This window comes from Xenopus laevis, chromosome 4L, assembly GCF_017654675.1.
Source record: "Xenopus laevis strain J_2021 chromosome 4L, Xenopus_laevis_v10.1, whole genome shotgun sequence".
Lineage (NCBI taxonomy): Eukaryota > Metazoa > Chordata > Amphibia > Anura > Pipidae > Xenopus > Xenopus laevis.
Genome location: NC_054377.1, coordinates 35,677,594 through 35,696,141, shown reverse-complemented (window position 1 = coordinate 35,696,141; position 18,548 = coordinate 35,677,594). Strand labels below are relative to the sequence as shown.

At 41.9% G+C, this 18,548-nt stretch overlaps 1 protein-coding gene across 7 annotated transcripts in view; it reads left to right on the top strand.

The window, feature by feature from the left end:
- dus2.L (dihydrouridine synthase 2 L homeolog) overlaps positions 1 to 18,548 on the top strand; it is a 254,007-nt gene that overhangs the window by 77,097 nt on the left and 158,362 nt on the right. For 6 of the 7 annotated variants that reach the window (XM_041590115.1, XM_041590112.1, XM_041590116.1 and 3 more), the window contains one exon: positions 10,880 to 10,927. The exons of the other annotated variant lie outside the window; for it this stretch is intronic. In XM_041590115.1, the coding sequence (XP_041446049.1) occupies positions 10,880 to 10,927 (48 nt within the window). The remainder of the gene's footprint in view (positions 1 to 10,879; positions 10,928 to 18,548) is intronic. 7 annotated transcript variants of the gene reach the window in all.

The window sequence follows — 18,548 nt, the reverse complement described above, 5'->3', positions numbered from 1 at the left end:
TCTTCTGCAATTCCGCCGTGAAGTCTGGATAGAACTGAAGTGTGGCATTTTGGAGTTTGACTTCTCCTTTGCGTCTGGCAGCAGTTAAAATGGCGTAGTGATCCCTGTAATTCAATAACCGCATGATAAATGGCCTTGGGGGAGCCCCGAGAACCATTTTCCGAGCTGGTATTCGATGGGCCTGTTCCACCACATATGCTGAAGAGAGCTCAATAGGATCAATCAAGTCCTTTAGGAGACCCTTTATAAAGGTGGTGGGGTTCTGGCCTTCTGCCCCCTCTGGGAGGCCCAGTATACGAACATTGTTGCGTCTATGGCGGTTTTCAGCATCCTCGGCCTGTTGGGAGAGGTGGGCTACTTGGCGCTGAAGATCTTGTACAGCAGCCTAGTTTTGTTGTGCAACGTGAACTTGATGGACTTTGTCTTTTTTCAACCCAATTTAACTATGTAACTATGTAACTTCACCCAACCGTCTCTCTGCTTCGGCAACTCGGTCTCAGAACTTCTCCGTGTCCCCTCTAAGCAGGGAGATGTCCGTCTGCAGTTCCAGCTTGAGGTCATCCATTTTCAGAGACAACGTTGCTTTTGATTCTCTGATGGCCTCGAGCACAGCCGCCGACTCAGCCGACATATCAGTAAGTTGTTGCTTATCTGAATTAGCTGTGCCGGCCTTCGTAGATTGCATGACTGCGCCTGTGGCCTGTTCCAAAATGGCATCGTCACAGGTACGGGCTCGCCTCCTGTCTTGCAGACCCGTCTCGCGTCGAGATCGGCGACGTGTTCTGGATGTCATAAGGTGACCCGACTCTTGGTCAGCCCACAGGACCTCCGTTAGTCAGTATAATATATACGGTATTCCGTCAGGATATAAGCAGGAACGGAGCTCCACTAAAACACGTCTGTTCCCTTTACTTACATAGCCGCGCCCTCTTTTCTTCCCTTTTTAATGTACTTTTTTTAATGTTGTAATGTTGCATAACTTTTCTGTATCCATTTCTACCCTCTTGATAATTATTTTTATTTTCCTAATTTACAGCTAAAACACTAAGGGCAATGTCACATGGGATGTTTTAAAGGGGTTGTTCACCTTTGAGTTACCTTTTAGTATGATGTAGAGAGTGATATTCTGATATCATTTACAATTGGTTTCAGTGACCCCCATTTGAAAGCTGGAAAGAGTCAGGAGGAAAAGGCAAATCATTTAAAAACTATACAATATAAATAATGAAGACCAATTGAAAAGTTGCTTATAATTAGCCATTCTACAACACACTAAAAGTTTACTTAAAGGAGAAGGAAAGCTCCAAGACAGTTTATTGCCAACAGATTAGCCACAATAGTGCAAGCTATTACACTATATTTATTCTGCAGAATGCTTTACCATACCTGAGTAAACAGCTCTAGACACTCTCTGTTTGTTTAGGATAGAAGCTGTCATATAAGCTTGGTGTGACATCACTTCCTGCCTGAGTCTCTCCCTGCTCACTTACAGCTCTGAGCTCAGATTACAGCAGGGAGGGGGAGAGGAGCAAACTGAGCATGCTCAAGCCCTGCCCTAGAGGTTATGCTGAAAACAGGAAGTCTGATACAGAAGCCCATGTGTACACAATAAAAGGAAAGTAATGCTGTGTTTCTTTTGAACAGAGGACTCAGAGCAGCATTACTTTGAGGGTTAACTGGTGTATTTATATAGACCTTTCTGATAAAGCTTACTTAATTTTAGCCTTTCCTTCTCCTTTAAAGGTGAACCACCCCCTTAAAGGAGAACTAGTCAAAAATACAAATACAGCTCAAAATACTGGCCAGTGTGTTAAGATCTGTTTACCAGAAGCTTATCTCTAACTTACCGGTAGTTTCCTTGTGAAATTAATCTGAAATCGAATTCCAAATTATTGCCAAGTAGATTGAAAGTATGTCACGCCATTATCTTAATAAAAATCCCCATCTCAGGGCATGTACATGCGCACAACCATTCCACAGTGCCCTGTTCGTGCACAGATAAATTTCCCTGTGCAACGAAGACATTCAAGTCACATGACACCCAAACGTCATCACTATCTATGCTTGGTCCATTCTAACAACCTATTTAAACGCTGTGCTTGTAACATCATTGGTTAAACACACAAATAAATGCAATACTGATTACAGACCTCAGTCAGACAAAACACGCAGCCTTTCCTTCCCCTTCCTCCCCTGTTCGCAACATGCTGAGCGTGAGAGCTTCTGTTACCATAGAGACACAATGCTGTTCTAAACTCCTGCTCCGCTTACAAGATAGTGTTGCGAACAGGGGAGGAAAGGCTGCGTGTTTTGTCTGACTGAGGTCTGTAATCAGTATTGCATTTATTTGTGTGTTTAACCAACGATGTTACAAGCACAGGGAAGTCAGTGAGGATATAAGTTTAATGGGGAAGTGACGTATAGGGTTAAGAACACGTTTGAGGATAGGGGGTAATTAGCAACATTTTGGGATAGTTTTCTAATTTTGCCTTTCCTTCTCAATTGAGTCAATTTTTGCTTCTTCAGGCAACAAGTAAATCCTGGCTTACTTCTGACTGGCGGTACTTTGAATCACTGGCCAGTAAACATACACACTGCAAAGTAGCCTAACGTTTTCTCATGAGGCAATTTCAGGTTAATTTGGAAAGTGGAAGTGATGCACATGTTTCCCCATCTGCCTAAAACTGAGGGTGGAAAGGAAACTAGGGATGCTGTGTCATCTGATATAGCAAAGATTTACCACAGGCAAAAATGTCATGTGCCATTGCCCTAAAGCAGTGCTGTCCAACTTTTTATTTTCCTAATTTACAGCTAAAACACTAAGGTCAATGGCACATGGGATGTTTTAAAGGGGTTGTTCACCTTTGAGTTACCTTTTAGTATGATGTAGAGAGTGATATTCTGATATAATTTGCAATTGGTTTCAGTGACCCCCATTTGAAAGCTGGAAAGAGTCAGGAGGAAAAGGCAAATCATTTAAAAACTATACAAAATAAATAATGAAGACCAATTGAAAAGTTGCTTATAATTAGCCATTCTACAACACACTAAAAGTTAATTTAAAGGTGAACCACCCCCTTAAGTAAATGTTTGCTTCCTCAGGCAACAAATAAATCCTGGCTTACTTCTGACTGGCTGTACTTTGAATCACTGGCCAGAAAACATACACACTGCGAAGTAGCCTTAAGTTTTCTCATGAGGCAATTTCAGGCTAGTTTGGAAAGTGGAAGTGATGCACATGTTTCCCCACCTGTGGTTCATATTACTGAGGGTGGAAAGGAAACTAGGGATGCTGTGTCACCTGAAGTAGCAACAAATTTTTCTGGCTTACATGGTGAATGGCCAATAATGGAAGCCTGTGTTGACCACACCTTGTTTTTTAAACCACACCCACTTTAAACCAAACCCATGTTACTACAAGACCATGTACACATTAATTGTGGTAGCACACCAAAAATACAAAAAAACAAATGGTTGGTGCTCACTGCAGGGATATCACATCACTCAAATGTAAAAAAGTTGTCATGTTAAGACATACCCATAAATCCATATGCCTCCTCCACTGTGGATAACACAGCACACCCCCTCCAGCACATGACTAAACACCTTAGGGCCCCTAACAACAAATTTTAAATGTTGGCAAACCCCCAGAACAAACAGGGAGCATAGTGCAGACAGAGTATGGCACACACAGGGAGCATAGGGCAGGTAGAGTATGGCACCCACAAGGCACATAGGGCAGGCTGAGTGTGGCACACACAGGGAGCATAGGCCAGGCAGCGTATGTGACACACGAAAGGAGACTAGGACAGGCAGAGTATGGCACACACAGGGAGCATAGGGCAGGCAGCATATGGCACACACAGGGAGCATAGGGCAGGCAGTGTATGGCATACACAAGGAGCATAGGACAGGCTGAGTATGGCACACACAGGGAGCATATGGCAAGCAGAGTATGGCAATGTAATTATCCTACCGCACACCTGCAGTTCACCAATCCTGCAAGCTGGTGGTGCGTTCCTTCTGTTGACCCGGCCGGGTCCCTTAGCAACCAATGTGTAAAAGAAACGGATCCGCACACACACCGATTAGTGCAGTCGGGGATTATCCCCTTTTATTCAGCCACCAAACATCAACGTTTCGGTGGGGAACACCCATGTCCCTAATAAACAATAATTTTTTTTCTGCATTTATGTACACAATGAGAAAGCTGCAGCACTCATAAGTGTGATTTTCTTAAAAAAAATACAATCATTTCCTCCATCCAGAGTGCAGGCTTTGTATGTAATATGTGCCTTTTAAATGATAAAATAAGAAATGTTGTCACAACTCCAAAAGTACTGCAAAGGGGACACCCCCATAATAGGAGATGGTGTGTGTTGAGCAGTCTCTTTGGCCTCCCCTCATATTTTATTATGCAATACATGGTCAAAACATAACCTTTTTTCATAAAAATTATAATTTGCATCATTTGACTCTCTACTGTTTTATTTTTATGGCAACTCCTTTAGGCTAAACACCAGGCTGCTTTCCCACCTGCATAGAGATACAGGCTGAGATAAAACTGATACAAGCTGATTCACTCATTGCTGTTAGTGAAGTGCATTGTTGGGCAAGGAGTTGGCTTGTGTTCACATACATGTATAATGTTATGTTCTGTGCTCAAGTCTACTCCAAAGGGCAAATTTACTAAAGGGCAAAGTGGCTAACGCTAGTGACTTTTCCCCAGCGTTGCCACCCACAGGGACATCGCCAACGGGCGCAGGTGGCAATTCACTAGTGAAAGAGACTGGCGCTAGTGGTCATCGCCAGGCGAGTTTTCGCTCTAGCTAACAGACGCTACTCTGCAAATTCACTAAAATGCGGATTTTCTTTCGCCAGAGTTGCCTTCACCACCTCAGACCAGGTGAAGTGCTTAAAAGAAGCTAGATCTTCCTCAATATTCTATCACTTACATTATATTCCGTGAGCAGAAAATACCTCAAAGTCCAAAAAACACTGGCGACTTTTCCTTTTTTCAGAGTGATAGCCTGCAAAAGTCCTATATTTTTTTTTTTTTGTGTAACCGGTTTCCCCTATACATTTTCTAACATATGGAACATTGACATGACTGGGCTCATGTGTAGGGCATTATAACAACTCTTTTGTCTTTATTAAGGTTCCCTGGACATGTGTTAATTAACAGTGGAAATGTAATGTATTTGCTGCAACATATAACATAAAGATGTCCATTCAACTTTAAATTTACCGTCATATGTAAATTAACCTGAGCGCAAGACCTATAGTGAATTTGCGCTAGGCAGAAATGAACGCTAGTGCATCTACTAATTGAATTTCTCGCATTGCCAAAGTAACGTGCCCAGGACGAAACTCTGCATGTTAGCGAATTAGCGTGGACTGGGAAAATTTTTGGCACACATGGAGTGAGAAGTGGTCGCTGGCAAATTTTCGCCCCCATGTGTCTCCACACCTGCTGATCCTGGCAGTATAAGCATAAAACTTCTTATATCGACTTTTTCTCCACCTGCATTTCTACACAGGGTTAAATAGAAAATTTAAGACCAGGAAAGAAAATGGTGTATGTAACAATTTTTCTTTTTATTCATTCCCTTTTTTATCATTTAGAACATAGGGGTATATTTATCAAAAGGTGAAGTTAGATATCACCACAGTCCTCTAGAGTGAAAAATCGTATTCATTCATTTCTATGGGGATTTTAAAGGCGTATTTATCAAAGGCTGAACTTGATAAATACACCTTTAAAAAGGTGCTTTTTCACTCTAGAGGACTGTGGCAATCTCTAACTTCACTCTTTGATAAATATACCCCATATGCTAGTTAATTGTTGGGGGCAGTATTCCTTGTCTGTTTTTAGTTCATATACCTATAAATTGGGTTACAAGCAAAGTTTCCTCTAAGTTGTGTGCACATCACATTTGTTTTGCACTTTGCACACTGCCTTTCTCTCTTGAATTGCTTTGAAATGAAGCACAGATACCTGAAGTCACCCATTCAACAGTGCTGGGTTTTTGAGGGGTGGAAGGGGAGAAACACATAAGTGACACCTTGTCTGCCTGCTAGCTTCTATGTCATTCAGACACTATGGCAGGTGATAAGGACAGCGCTAGTGAGTACCTACTGCTGCACATGTAAATGACACCTAGAATTTTGTATTCTGACCCACTCACTTCTGTACACACAGTTTTTACAAGTCTGAACAAGGTTTTACAATGTGCTCATAGAAGATAATCACTTTTTCAGAAAGTATCACATATAGTTTCCAATTTTGGGGAATATTTATCATACAGTAGAACTAGAGCTTGCCACAGTACCCCAGAGTGAAATTCTGTTGCTATTTATTTGTATGGGGGTTTGGGTAGCATATTTATTAATGGGTAAAAGTAAGCGTTTACCCTTTGATAAATACACCTTAAAATAACCTATAGAAATTAAGTGACATTTTAAGTAGTTACACTTACATATGCAACACAACTCTGTTATTCACACATGTTACAGCCCAGGTATCTGCCCCCTAAAGATCTGACTTTGTCAACATCAGCTTCATTTTGTTCAGTTAAAAATGTCTACTGAGGTAGTACATGCAAACAACTATAAGTAATTGTGTGCAAATCCAATTACTGCTTTTGCTCAAAATTTATACAGAAGGCAGCAGTGCCAAGTGCAACTACACTAATGGAAATGTGAGGAGCAAGCACCTTTAATGGATTGTATTTTTCCTGCTCAGTGACTGTGGGATCTTATCACAACTGCTTCTTGCAGTCCTAAGTAAGCCCTACTGTCCTACTGACCCTAACTGGCCCTAACCCATCCCAAGCATGGCCCATCATGCTTATTTATATGCCTGTGCCAACGTGACTGTCTCTGATATCATCAGAAGGGTCAGGTGTGCATGAGTATATAAATAGCAATGACAATTCATGCTGGTTATAAGATGTTCCGCTAGGACATGGTAGGGAAGGTCAAGAAGTGGCTGGACTGGCAGTGAATATGGCCCACAAGTCACCCAGCATTGCCTCAGGAAACTGGACGTCTTTGGAAAAACAAACCCCTTCATATGTTTTTCCACTGATGATTTACAGTAATGCTGGTGGGAAAACAGAAGAGGAGTTTCATTGTGGGCAACTAATCTCTGAGTGTGTCAGACAATATGTAAAACTTTTTAAAAATGACACTCCAGCACAGTTCCCTGTTTGATTCTGTCAGTCACGCTGTGCTGGAGGCAGTGCAATCTATAGTCCCCAGGAGTATTTTTATTTGTAATCAGCATTTTGAAGGATCACGCAAACTTAACTGCTCATCACCGGCTTCTCTTTTTCCCATGCTGAATTTTCGGTACCACTTGGCTTGGGGCGGCATGGGGGCTTTTGAATCTGGAAAAAAAGAAAACTCTAAAGTTCATATGGGTTTTTATAGGAATGTGTCATAATCCCCTGAAGAATATGACCTTGGCATTGCTGGACCACAGTTAATAGCATGCTTTAAGGTAAGGCCAGACGAGGAGATTCGGGGAGATTTTGTCGCCTGGCGACTTATCATCACGTCTTTTGGACGACTATCTCCCTGAACTGCCTCAGTGTCTTTTCCCCATAGGCTAGCAACTTTGGGCGACTATTGAAAACGCATCGCCGCGTGTGCATTAGCGCAGGCGATTTTGCGCTGTAGCCTATGGGGAAAAGACGCTGAGGCAGTTCGGGGAGATAGTCGCCCAAAAGACTTGGCGATAAGTCGCCAGGCGACAAAATCTCCCCGAATCTCCTCGTCTGGCCTTACCCTTCAACTTTACCAGAATTATTATTATTAACATGTATCTATAAAGCAACAATGATTACAGCGCTGATGTTGCGCCTAAGAAACAGTGACAATATAGCACTAAGCTAATAAACAAGCCAATATGAAGAGGTAGCTTCGCAAATAAGACCTTATAAAAAGTTAAAAGTGATTTATTAGGACTGAATTTATAAAGCACCAACATATTACATAGTACTGTATAATAAATGAGACACATTGAACATACAGATTACATACAAGAAGATAAAAACTGATATAATTAGTACAGTTGGCCCTGCCCAACAGAGCTTACAATCTAAACATTTAATTGACCATGTGCCCCCTACAGATGTGCATGAATCACACTTCCTAAAAGTAAATGTTTCCCATGTACCTGGTGCCACACTACAGAGGTGTGTGGTGGATTTGGGAACTGCCACATTTAGCTGCATTACTTTGGCCTCAAGGTCTTTGTAATAATTTATAAGTAGGAGCATGGACACTGGAGGCCTACTTACGGTCCTGATGCAGTTTTCAGTGATTACTGATATGATTGCAGCACGGACAACGCACTGAGCAGTTAAATATAGAGGGTTTTGTTTAATAGTTTGCAGTTAACCTCTGACAATACACCGTTTACATGCCACCCATCTCAGGTGTCATTTATGTCCAAAGAGTCACGTGTCAGTGAGCCGAGGGCTCCTCCCGAGGCCCAAAGGCGGTCACACTACTGGTGAAGCACGAGCCGAGACCAGGGTGCCTGGTGCTTGTTCTGGTGTTGGGTGCCGACCGGGACAGCAGATTTGTTTTGAGTTAGAAAGATAATTTGCAGCTCCTTGCCCTCAGAGCCTCAATTTACATGAAGATGTCAGTGTAATTCACAAAAAAAAACCACAGCCTACAAACACCCACATATTCGCTGCCTGCACCCATATTACCACCTGTATGTGACTTTCTGTAGTTCTGTGCAGTCTCCTACATAAAACTTCTCACTGAAATTCTGCTTCTCTGCAGGAATCCTCTCTCTTTTCAAATCACTTTCCCTCCATAATTCAGCAGCCATGATACAGGAGGAGCAGATGACATCACACAGCACATCATCAAAGGAAGGAACAGATGACATCACACACTCCATATCTGGCAACTTCATTGAAAGCAATGCTAGAGTGACTGACAAATTAGCCGGGGGAGGTGTGTTTAGCCTAGGAGGAGGATGTGGCTGAGTTGTTATCTGCCTGCTAGATAGAGCTGCCTTGAATGCATCCTTCTTTCCCTATTTCTCCCTACTCGTGTGACGAACTAAAGCCTTTTTTAAACACATTTCAGGGGCTCAAAAGTAATTGGACAATTGACTCAAAGGCTATTTCATGGGCAGGTGTGGGCAATTTCTTCATTGTCATTATCAATTAAGCAGATAAAAGTCCAGGAGTTGATTTAAAAGGGGGGGGCTTGTATGTGGCAAGCAAGCACTGGTGAACTCAGCAACGCAAAAAGACCTGGACATCCACGGAAGACAACAGTGGTGGATGATCGCAGAATCATTTCCATGGTGAAGAGAAACCCCTTCACAACAGCCAAATAAGTGAACAACACTCTCCAGGAGGTAGGCGTATCGATATCCAAGTCTACCATATAGAGAAGACTGCATAAAAATAAATACAAAGGGTGCACTGCAAGGTGCAAGCCATTCCTAAGTATAAAGTATGTTTTTCCAGAATTGTGCTGGCGTTTTTAGATGTTTTTAGCAAGACTTCAGGCTGTCATTGCCAGCAAAGGGTTTCAACCAAGTACTGTATTACAAATGAACATTTTATTTTCAATTTTTTAATTTGTCCTTTGAGCCTCGGAAATTAAGTGATTGTTTTAAAAAAAAGGCTTTAGTTTCTCATGTTGACTATGCACTGTATCTACGATGCAGTTTATTTCTTTCAAACCCCTTTTCTTACAATGGCACCTGAATTCAGTTCAGCAACACATTTTCCAATATATCCATCTATCACTAGTAACTACAAAGTCCAACCCATAAGGACATTCATCACTCAGGGTATTCAAATCCCCACCTTTTTGGTTGGTTTCAGCCTCACTTTTTCTGTTTTTTTCCCCCCAGTTGCTTCAACAAAACAGCATGGAAAAGAGACATCCCTGACCTTGGCAACTAGCAAGGGGTAGAGGTGACGGACAACCTCTACAAATTTCTGATCTGTGCTAGAGATAAGCTGAGCCAACATAAATTCATACTAAGAACTTATCTCACCCCCAATAGGCTACACAACATGGGGAGACAATGACAGGTCCTATTGTCACACAATATGACCTTTTGAAAATAAACAATAACGTTTAATAGCTAACTATAAAAAAAAAACCTTGTATTGTTTAGTGCAATTAAAAACACAATGTGTTGACAGGACTTGAATTACAAGCAGCAATTTATATGAGACTTCAGGTGAACTTGAGTGTGTTCAGTGGCTGAACTCATGGATTATCTGTAGGGATGGGCGAATTTGATCCGTTTCGCTTCGCCAAAAATTCGCCGCAGGCGAAATGTCGCAGACGCCCGTTAAAATCTATGGGCGTCCAAAAAATTTTGTTGCACGGCAAAATTGTTTTGACGCGCGTCTTTTTTTTTTTTTTATGCACACCGCCATACAAGTCTATGGGCGTCATTTTTTCGGCAAAACGAGGCAAAAAAATTCGCCCCTCCCTAGTTACAGTATCTGCTAAAGGGTGGTTGTTATAACAATATTTAAAATGAATATTTTTATAAAAGGACACCGAAGATGAAGTTCATATTCATGTTCTTTCAGAGTTGTGATTGAAACTGGTGTTCCCTAATTGATCTGCAGCTGTCCTCTAAAATGGAACTTGGACTTCATGCTAAGTGTTGTTACATGAACAAAGAAATGCCCTAACAGAATGCTGTATTAGAAAAGGCATCTTCTAACCCCATAATACCTAAAAGTTTTAATTTGTATTTTGAATCTGCCCATAATACCTAAAAGTTTTAATTTGTATTTTGAATCTGCACCATTACTTCCAGCTATACCATTTGCTTTTTTAACTGATATGTTGTGGTGATTTTTCTTTATTTTAGGGAGGCATGGGAGCAGCATTGCTATTGTTCCCTGAGAAGATTGAAATGGTGAGTCTAAATTCATAGTAAACATTATCTTTGATTCAGAGAACATGAAAATTAGATATTGCCCTGAATTGTTGTAGTATTTATTTATGGTAATTTGTGAAAGGTATATTATAGGGCATTTTCATAGATTCTTTAAATCCTATAATAGATCACACAGTTGTGTGCTTGCCATGTTCGCAAATCATTGAGAAAAAAAAGACATAATCACAGTTTTGTTCCTAAAAATCATATTTCCTCTGATATCTTCATGTGTTGAAATGGAAGTGATAATCTTCTTTGTTTATTTTTTAAGTACTCCTCCCTTAATAACAGAAGGAAAGCTGGGAACTGTATATAATCGGTATCAGAAAAAACACTTGCAGGAGATACCCGATATGCTTCTTAATTAACTTAAGTAAAGTGCATATGCAACCATAACTTTGCGTATGCCATAGGATCAAGAGAAATGCCTACAAAACTTATTTGACATGTATGTTAGCGAGCTGGGCGCTCGCTCATTATGCATAGTGTTCACCAGGGATATTTTCATGCAAAACAAAGTATTGTTGTCCCCAACCGGAGTACAGACCTTATTAGCTCTCAACTCTGGCAGGGGAAATTATTTTACTGATATGTGTCTTTTAATATTTTGCACACTTAGCTGCTTGCATAGTGCTCACCAGGATAATTTTTGTTCAAAACATTTCCTCTAAACTTATTGTGGTCACTATTGGTCTGATTTCAAGGCCAAACATTCCAGAAACCGTAGGTTTACCCTAGAAAACTACGCATTATTAGATAAAGCAGATTCTGGCAAATCAAAAATGGGTAAATATATCTATGTACGGTAAACTACCAAGTTGCAATTCTTTCCTAAAGTTATAATTTTTTTATAGAAATTGGTGAATTTTTTGTAAAATTACTTCAAAGCTTCCAATCTACAGCATCATCTCCCACACATCATTAGGTACAAATGTAAGACACCCTAAATATGATTGCCAGGAGACCACTGAACAGTTTGATGCCCAATATGTATAGATTTACCTAAGCACGTGGCATAAAGGGGCCCCAAAATGAAGACACCCCATTTGAGCTATCAGTTCTGTAATTTCAGATACTGTTAAAGGAGAAGGAAACCCCCTGGATGCAAAACCCCTCCCCCCTCCCCTGTGTTGCCCCCCCTCCTCCCCCCTGGCCTACCTGTCCCCCTGGGCAAATACCCCTAACTTGTTACTCACCCCTCTGCGCAGGTCCTGTCCACGGAGTTCACAGTCGCCATCTTCTTCCACGCGCGTCTTCTTCCTGCTTTGACTGGCATCTTCTGGCGCATGCGCAGTAGGAACATTTACCAGTATGGCTCTACTGCGCATGCGCCGAATGTCACAAAGCTTTCCGATTTACTTCGTGACATTCTGCGCATGCGCAGTAGAGCCGTACCGGTAAATGTTCCTACTGCGCATGCGCCAGAAGACGCGCGTGGGAGAAGATGGCGACTGTGAACTCCGTGGACAGGACCTGCGCAGAGGGGTGAGTAACAAGTTAGGGGCATTTGCCCAGGGGGACAGGTAGGCCAGGGGGGAGGAGGGAGGGGGGGCAACACAGGGGAGGGGGGAGGGGTTTTGCGCCCAGGGGGTTTCCTTCTCCTTTAAATCAACACATTAACATAGATTTGGGGGGAGCAAATGTACAAAAAAGTATGTTCATCCCAGAAAACCATATTTTTTTCGGAAAGTACACATTCCCCCAAATCCAAATTGGGTATGCATGTCTTTCTACTCCAAGCACCAAGCAGCAAACCTTTCCTAAACTTTGCAATTTTGGTGACTTTTCCAAAAAGCACCTCAAAACTTCCAGCCTGCAGCATCGTATTTCACACATATTATTAGGTATCAAGATAAATTGCCCCAAATATGACAGCCTGGGGTTCTCTGAACAGTTTTATGCCCAATATGTATAGGTTTACCTAAGCACGTGGCATATAGGAACCCCAAAATATAGACACCCCAGTTCTGTTATTCCAGATACTGCAAAATCAACTCATTTACATAGATTTGGGGGGAGCAAATGTAGAAAAAGTAAAAGTTGGGGTCCTGTGAACATTTTTATGGCTAGTATGTATAGGTTTATCTAAGCACGTGGCATATAGGGGCCCCAAAATGAAGATTCCCCAATATGGTCTGTCATTTCAGGTACTGCAAAATCAACAAATTTACATAGTTTTGGGGCAGAGGTAGAAAAAAGTAAGTTTACCCAAGAAAAACATATATTTTCGGAAAGTACACATTCCCCTGAATCCAAATTGGGTATGCATGTCTTTCTACTCCAAAGCGCCAACCCCCAAACTTTCCTAAATCTGGCAGCTGTTTTTATATTTCTTGAAAAAAATATTTCAATTGGCCACATTTATCTCACCCAATTTCTTACATACAATTGGAAAACACCCTAGATATTGACACCAAGGGTCTACTGAACAGTTTGATGCCCAATATGCATAGATGAACCGAAGCAGCTGACATGTGCGGACCCCAAATAAAATTAGTGCATATGAATTTTCTTGGCTGCCAATATGCCTTCTTTGAACAAAGCCCCCAGACTTGGTATTATGTGTCTAAGACCCTCTAACAGTACAAAGACCATATATTTTCGTAAAGTACACATTCTGACGAATGAAAAATGGATAATTAGGTCTTTCTACTCCACACTACCATACTGCAAAGCTACGTTAAAGACAGCAGTTTTTATGACATTTCTGAAAATCACCTAAAAATATTGCAATTGGCCACATTTATCTCACCCAATTTCTAACATACAACTGGAAAACACCCTAAATATTGATGCCAATGGTCTTCTGAACAGTTTGATGCCCAATATGCTTAGCTATAACAAAGCAGCTGGCATGTGCGGACCCCAAATAAAAAAGTGCATATTAATTTTCTCTGCTGTCGATTCAGCTTCTGTGAACAAAGCCCCTGGACCAAATATTGTGCCCAAGACCCTCTAACAGCAGAAAGACCCCCACCCCAAAAAACGAATCCAAAGTTCGAACGACAGGGTGGTTAGGGTTCAGAATGCTTGATCCAATAGTCACGCTGTGAAATCAACAGTTTTTAGCGGAATAACGAGGAAAACTGATAAAATGAAGAACTAATATATATATATATATATATATATGTGTGTGTGTTTGCATGTGTTTACAGCTCTAAAAAGTGTGTAAATGTGTCTATATGAGTATGTAAGGGGTGTAAATATGTGCAAAAGTATGTGAGTGTACAAAAGACAAAAAAACCCCAGTAAAGCAGCAAAAAAAAAAAAAAAAAAACCTACCTTTAGTTACATGTGTAGTGTAGTGTGTGTAAATCAGTAAAGAAATGCCACATACCTTTTCTGTGGCTGGAGTCCTTGGCAGCGTTGGAGGGCCCAGGATCGTTCACAGAAAGTGAGTGGGTGGTGCTGGATCTGGTCCCACGAGGTCCCAACATGTGCCTGCATGTAAGTTCTTGTTTAAGTCAGGTCCTGCGACGATCGGATCCTACGACTGCAAAAGCGGCCAGTGCAGCGAGGGAGCCCTTGATTGTGCAGCACGTGGGTACTACTTGCTTGGCAGTCAGAGCATTTTTTCTGCCAGAACGTAGTACTTACGTGCTTGGCAGTTAAAAGGTTAAATGTTCACAGATAATAAGTTTAGGAAGGGAAATATGTATTCCTTTTGACCTCCAGCATTTGTACATCCACTCCAACATTTGTCCATCCACCCCACATAAAGCACCTTTGTGGATTCCAAGTGTCTGATGAGTTCAGCTATCTGGCAAACATTGCCCTCAGTGGTTGTACCATCTTCATAAAGACCAGGCAGAGAGTTCTCACGAAGAAATCAGTCCCTAACACAGCAATTGGAGTTAGAATAGTCAAAAGGAATATAATTCTATATTACCTGCTGTCAAGAGTGTATGTTCCATCAAGTCTCCACTCACAGTCATTATATGCAATATGCTTCCCAGCTTAATGCAATCTAACAACTCCCTGCAAGCACATGTTTATACATGCACATGCTGTTCCCTGTGAATGTTCAGAACAGTTTTATGCAACTGGATTGTGGTATTCTGCCTGCGTAAGCTGCTGCAGTTTGTCCAGCAATCAGGCAGCAGTTGAGGCCGCGCACAAGCAAGGTGAAGCTACACCTATGCAAGCCGAGGCAGCAGCTGAAGTTGCACTCAAGCAAGATGAGGCAGCACCTGAGGCTGAACTTACTCAAGCCAAGGCAGCTGCTGAGACTGCTCTCAAGCAAGCTGAAGCTGCCAGTAAAAAGGCAGAAATTAAAGCTGCATTAGAAATTCTTAAAATGGAAAAGGAAAGGATATCAGCTATTGCAAGGTTAATGGTCCTTGAGCAAGTGCTGGGAGGTGTACATGATCAGGACTGCCTTTTTCCAGCAGACACTGAAGATCCTGCTGAATATACCAGTAAATATGTACTGAACCAGGATGCATCTAACAACAACCAACCAAGTTTATAACATCCAGGGGCACTCCCTGCAACCCACAAAACAGGTCAGTCTCTTTTACCTGTTACCACTAACACTGCTGTACCTTACAGTGCCCACATATCAGAGCTGCAAACAGCAACAGGCCAGCCACACAGATTCAGTTTAAAATAGAGCCATCTCAATGCTCAAACAATGCACCAAACAGTGAGAGATCAGAGAATAATTTTACCAGGTATATGATATGTCAAGAGCTCATAAACATCAGTCTCTCAAAGTCTGATGACTGTCCAGAGAATTACAGAGCCTGGAGATCTACCTTTAAAGCTGCTATTGATGACCTCAACCTCACAGTCAAAGAGGAACTTGAGTTACTCATCAATTGGCTAGGTCCAGAGTCTGCAGGTCGTGTAAGACTAAGAGCTTTGCATGTAGACTACCCTGGCGCAGGTCTTGTTGCCGCTTGGGGCTCTGAGGCTATAGAAAGTACCTTATTTAAGAGACTACATACCTTCCCAAAAATAACCAACAGAAACAATCGCAAGCTGCAAGATCCTGGTGACCTTCTCATTGAGCTTGAGCTAGCTAAGGCAGACCTGTGCCTCTCAGGACTCACTACTGAGTGTGAACCCACTAGTGTTGAAGCTACCATATGGATTGCAAGAGACGTGGGCCACAACGGGCTCAAAGTACAAGAAACAAAATAACTTATCCTTCCCTCCATTCTCATACTTCTGAAAATTCATCAGCGCCCATGCCTGGATCAAGAATGGTGCTAGCTTTAGCTTTAGTGAGCCCAACCTTCCTGCTTCATCGTCTTCAAGACACGATAATGCAAGTATTAAACACAGAGCCTTGCAAGCAACAGTGTCTGTTAGAAAGACAGACATCCCTCCTGCTACCTTTTCTACTAACAAAACTTCTGGTGGGAAAGCTGAAGATCCCACCTGTCGATGTCTGATTCACAAAAAAACACACCCACTTAAAAAATGTTGGGGCTCAGGACAAAGTCGTTGCTGGAGCGCAATGATTTTCTCCAGAAGTATGGAGTTCGCTCTTAGGGGGTGCCTCCTCAGACCATTTCGCTAAGGGCTGTAAGTTTAAGTGTACAGAATGCAGCAGTGACAAGCACTTTGCAGCAATGCTTTCAAGTCCTCTTCCTGACAATCCACAGTCTCCAACCCCAATCTCAAATCATGGCAAAGATTTCAACTTCATGTACTGAAGGCTATAATCCCAAGTGATGTGCCAAGTTGTGCATAGTCCATGTATATCCCGAAGGACAACCAGAGAAGGCAATAAAGACGTATGCCATGCTTGATGACTAAAGCAACAGATCTCTGGCAAGGCCACAGTTCTTTGAGATTTTCAACATCAAAGGAGATGCAGAACCATATACCCTCAACGCCTGTGCTGGTTCTGTATAGAATGGGCAGAAAAGCTAATGGGTAGATTGTCTCCTCAATCAAAGGTAACATTCATCTACCTTTTACCTATGCTAAATGAATGTGATGAAATACCTAATAACAGGGAGAATATTCCCAACAGTGCAATGGTCCTCATGATGCTCCCTATGCACAAAGACTTGACTTTTTACATGGACGACATTCTACAGAGTCTATTGACCTGCTCAACTCTCTGAGGCTAACCTCAGACGCCACAAGATTGCAGTACTGCTGTAATGAAAGCCTTTTCAGCCCGATGATCATGCCACAGAATTTAAAGGGATACTCTCATGGGAAAACTTTTTTTTTAAAAAAATGCATCAGTTAATAGTTCTGTTCTTTTTTTATATATAATTTTGAAATCTGACATGGGGCTAGACATATTGTTAGTTTCCCAGATGGCCGCAGTCATGTGATTTGTGCCATGTGATAAACTTCAGTCACTCTTTACTGATGCTTTTTTTTTTTTACTGCCCATTTTTCATGGGACAGCCCTGATTTGACAGCTCAACTCACAGTCCCAGATTGTTACTGAAATGTCCCTACTTTCTCTTTGATATCCCGCACTGAACAGGCAGTAAAACATACAAAGTTTCTAAAACTCAATTGGATTTTGGCAGAGAACCCAGAATACATGGCGGGTGCACTTAGATACATTTGTTACAATTTAAGCTAAGCAAAGAAATAATTGTAATATGTAAAATAAGCTGGTCTCTTGGGGAAACTGGGACTTGCAGCTTAAATGGCAATTTCACTTTCATTAGCAAAACTGTAATAAAACATACAACCTAACACTAAAACCCCCAGAAATGTGTTCAAACTTTCCATAACCTGCCAAATTTTGTAAAATGGACATGTTACTTAGGGGTGTGGCAATTAAATGGGCATGGTCAACTTTTTTATGTCCCTCTCTCTATTTTCAATATGTTGGGATGTATGTTGCTGCGCTGCAAGGAGTGATGACCCTTCCCTCCCAGCAGCCCATCAGCAGAACAATAGGAAGGTAACAAGATAATAGCTCCCTGGTAAATCTAAGAACAACACTCAATAGTAAAAATCCATGTCCCACTGCAACCCTATTCAATAACATTGATTAGGGGAAACAATAGCCTGTCAGAAAGCAGTTCCATAGCGCAGCGCTGGCTCTGAAAGCTCATGACCAGGCAAAATGACCTGAGATGGCTGCCTACACACCAATATTACAACTAAAAAAATACACTTGTTGAGTTAGGAATGAAATTTTATATGGCAGAGTGAATCCCTTTAAAGACTTAAATTTGGGAACAGACAAAACACCCATTCAGAGAAGCCTAGTCTTAAGATGGGATTTATTGCATGACACATTTGTCTTCCAGGTTGCCACCACAAACCATTTACCAGATGTCTAATCAATAGTGAACAGCCTGTATAATCCAGTGGGGGTTGTAGCACCCATCACCATACTGTCACGGCCGGCACCCAATACCAGAACAAGTGCCAAGTACCCTGGTCTGGCTCGGCTTCACCAGTAGTGTGACCACTGTTGGGCTTCGGGAGGAGCCCTCAGCATACTTGGGTGCCACCTGGACTTAACAAGGGGTACAAGGCGAGATGTTCTGGCTGGCAAAGGGGCACGGCTGTTAGCAGAGTCTTTTTGGGCTGAAGGTCACGGTACAAAAGGATTTGGCAGAATCGTAGTCAGGCAGGCTGGGTCGAGGCAGGCGGATAACTAGGATCG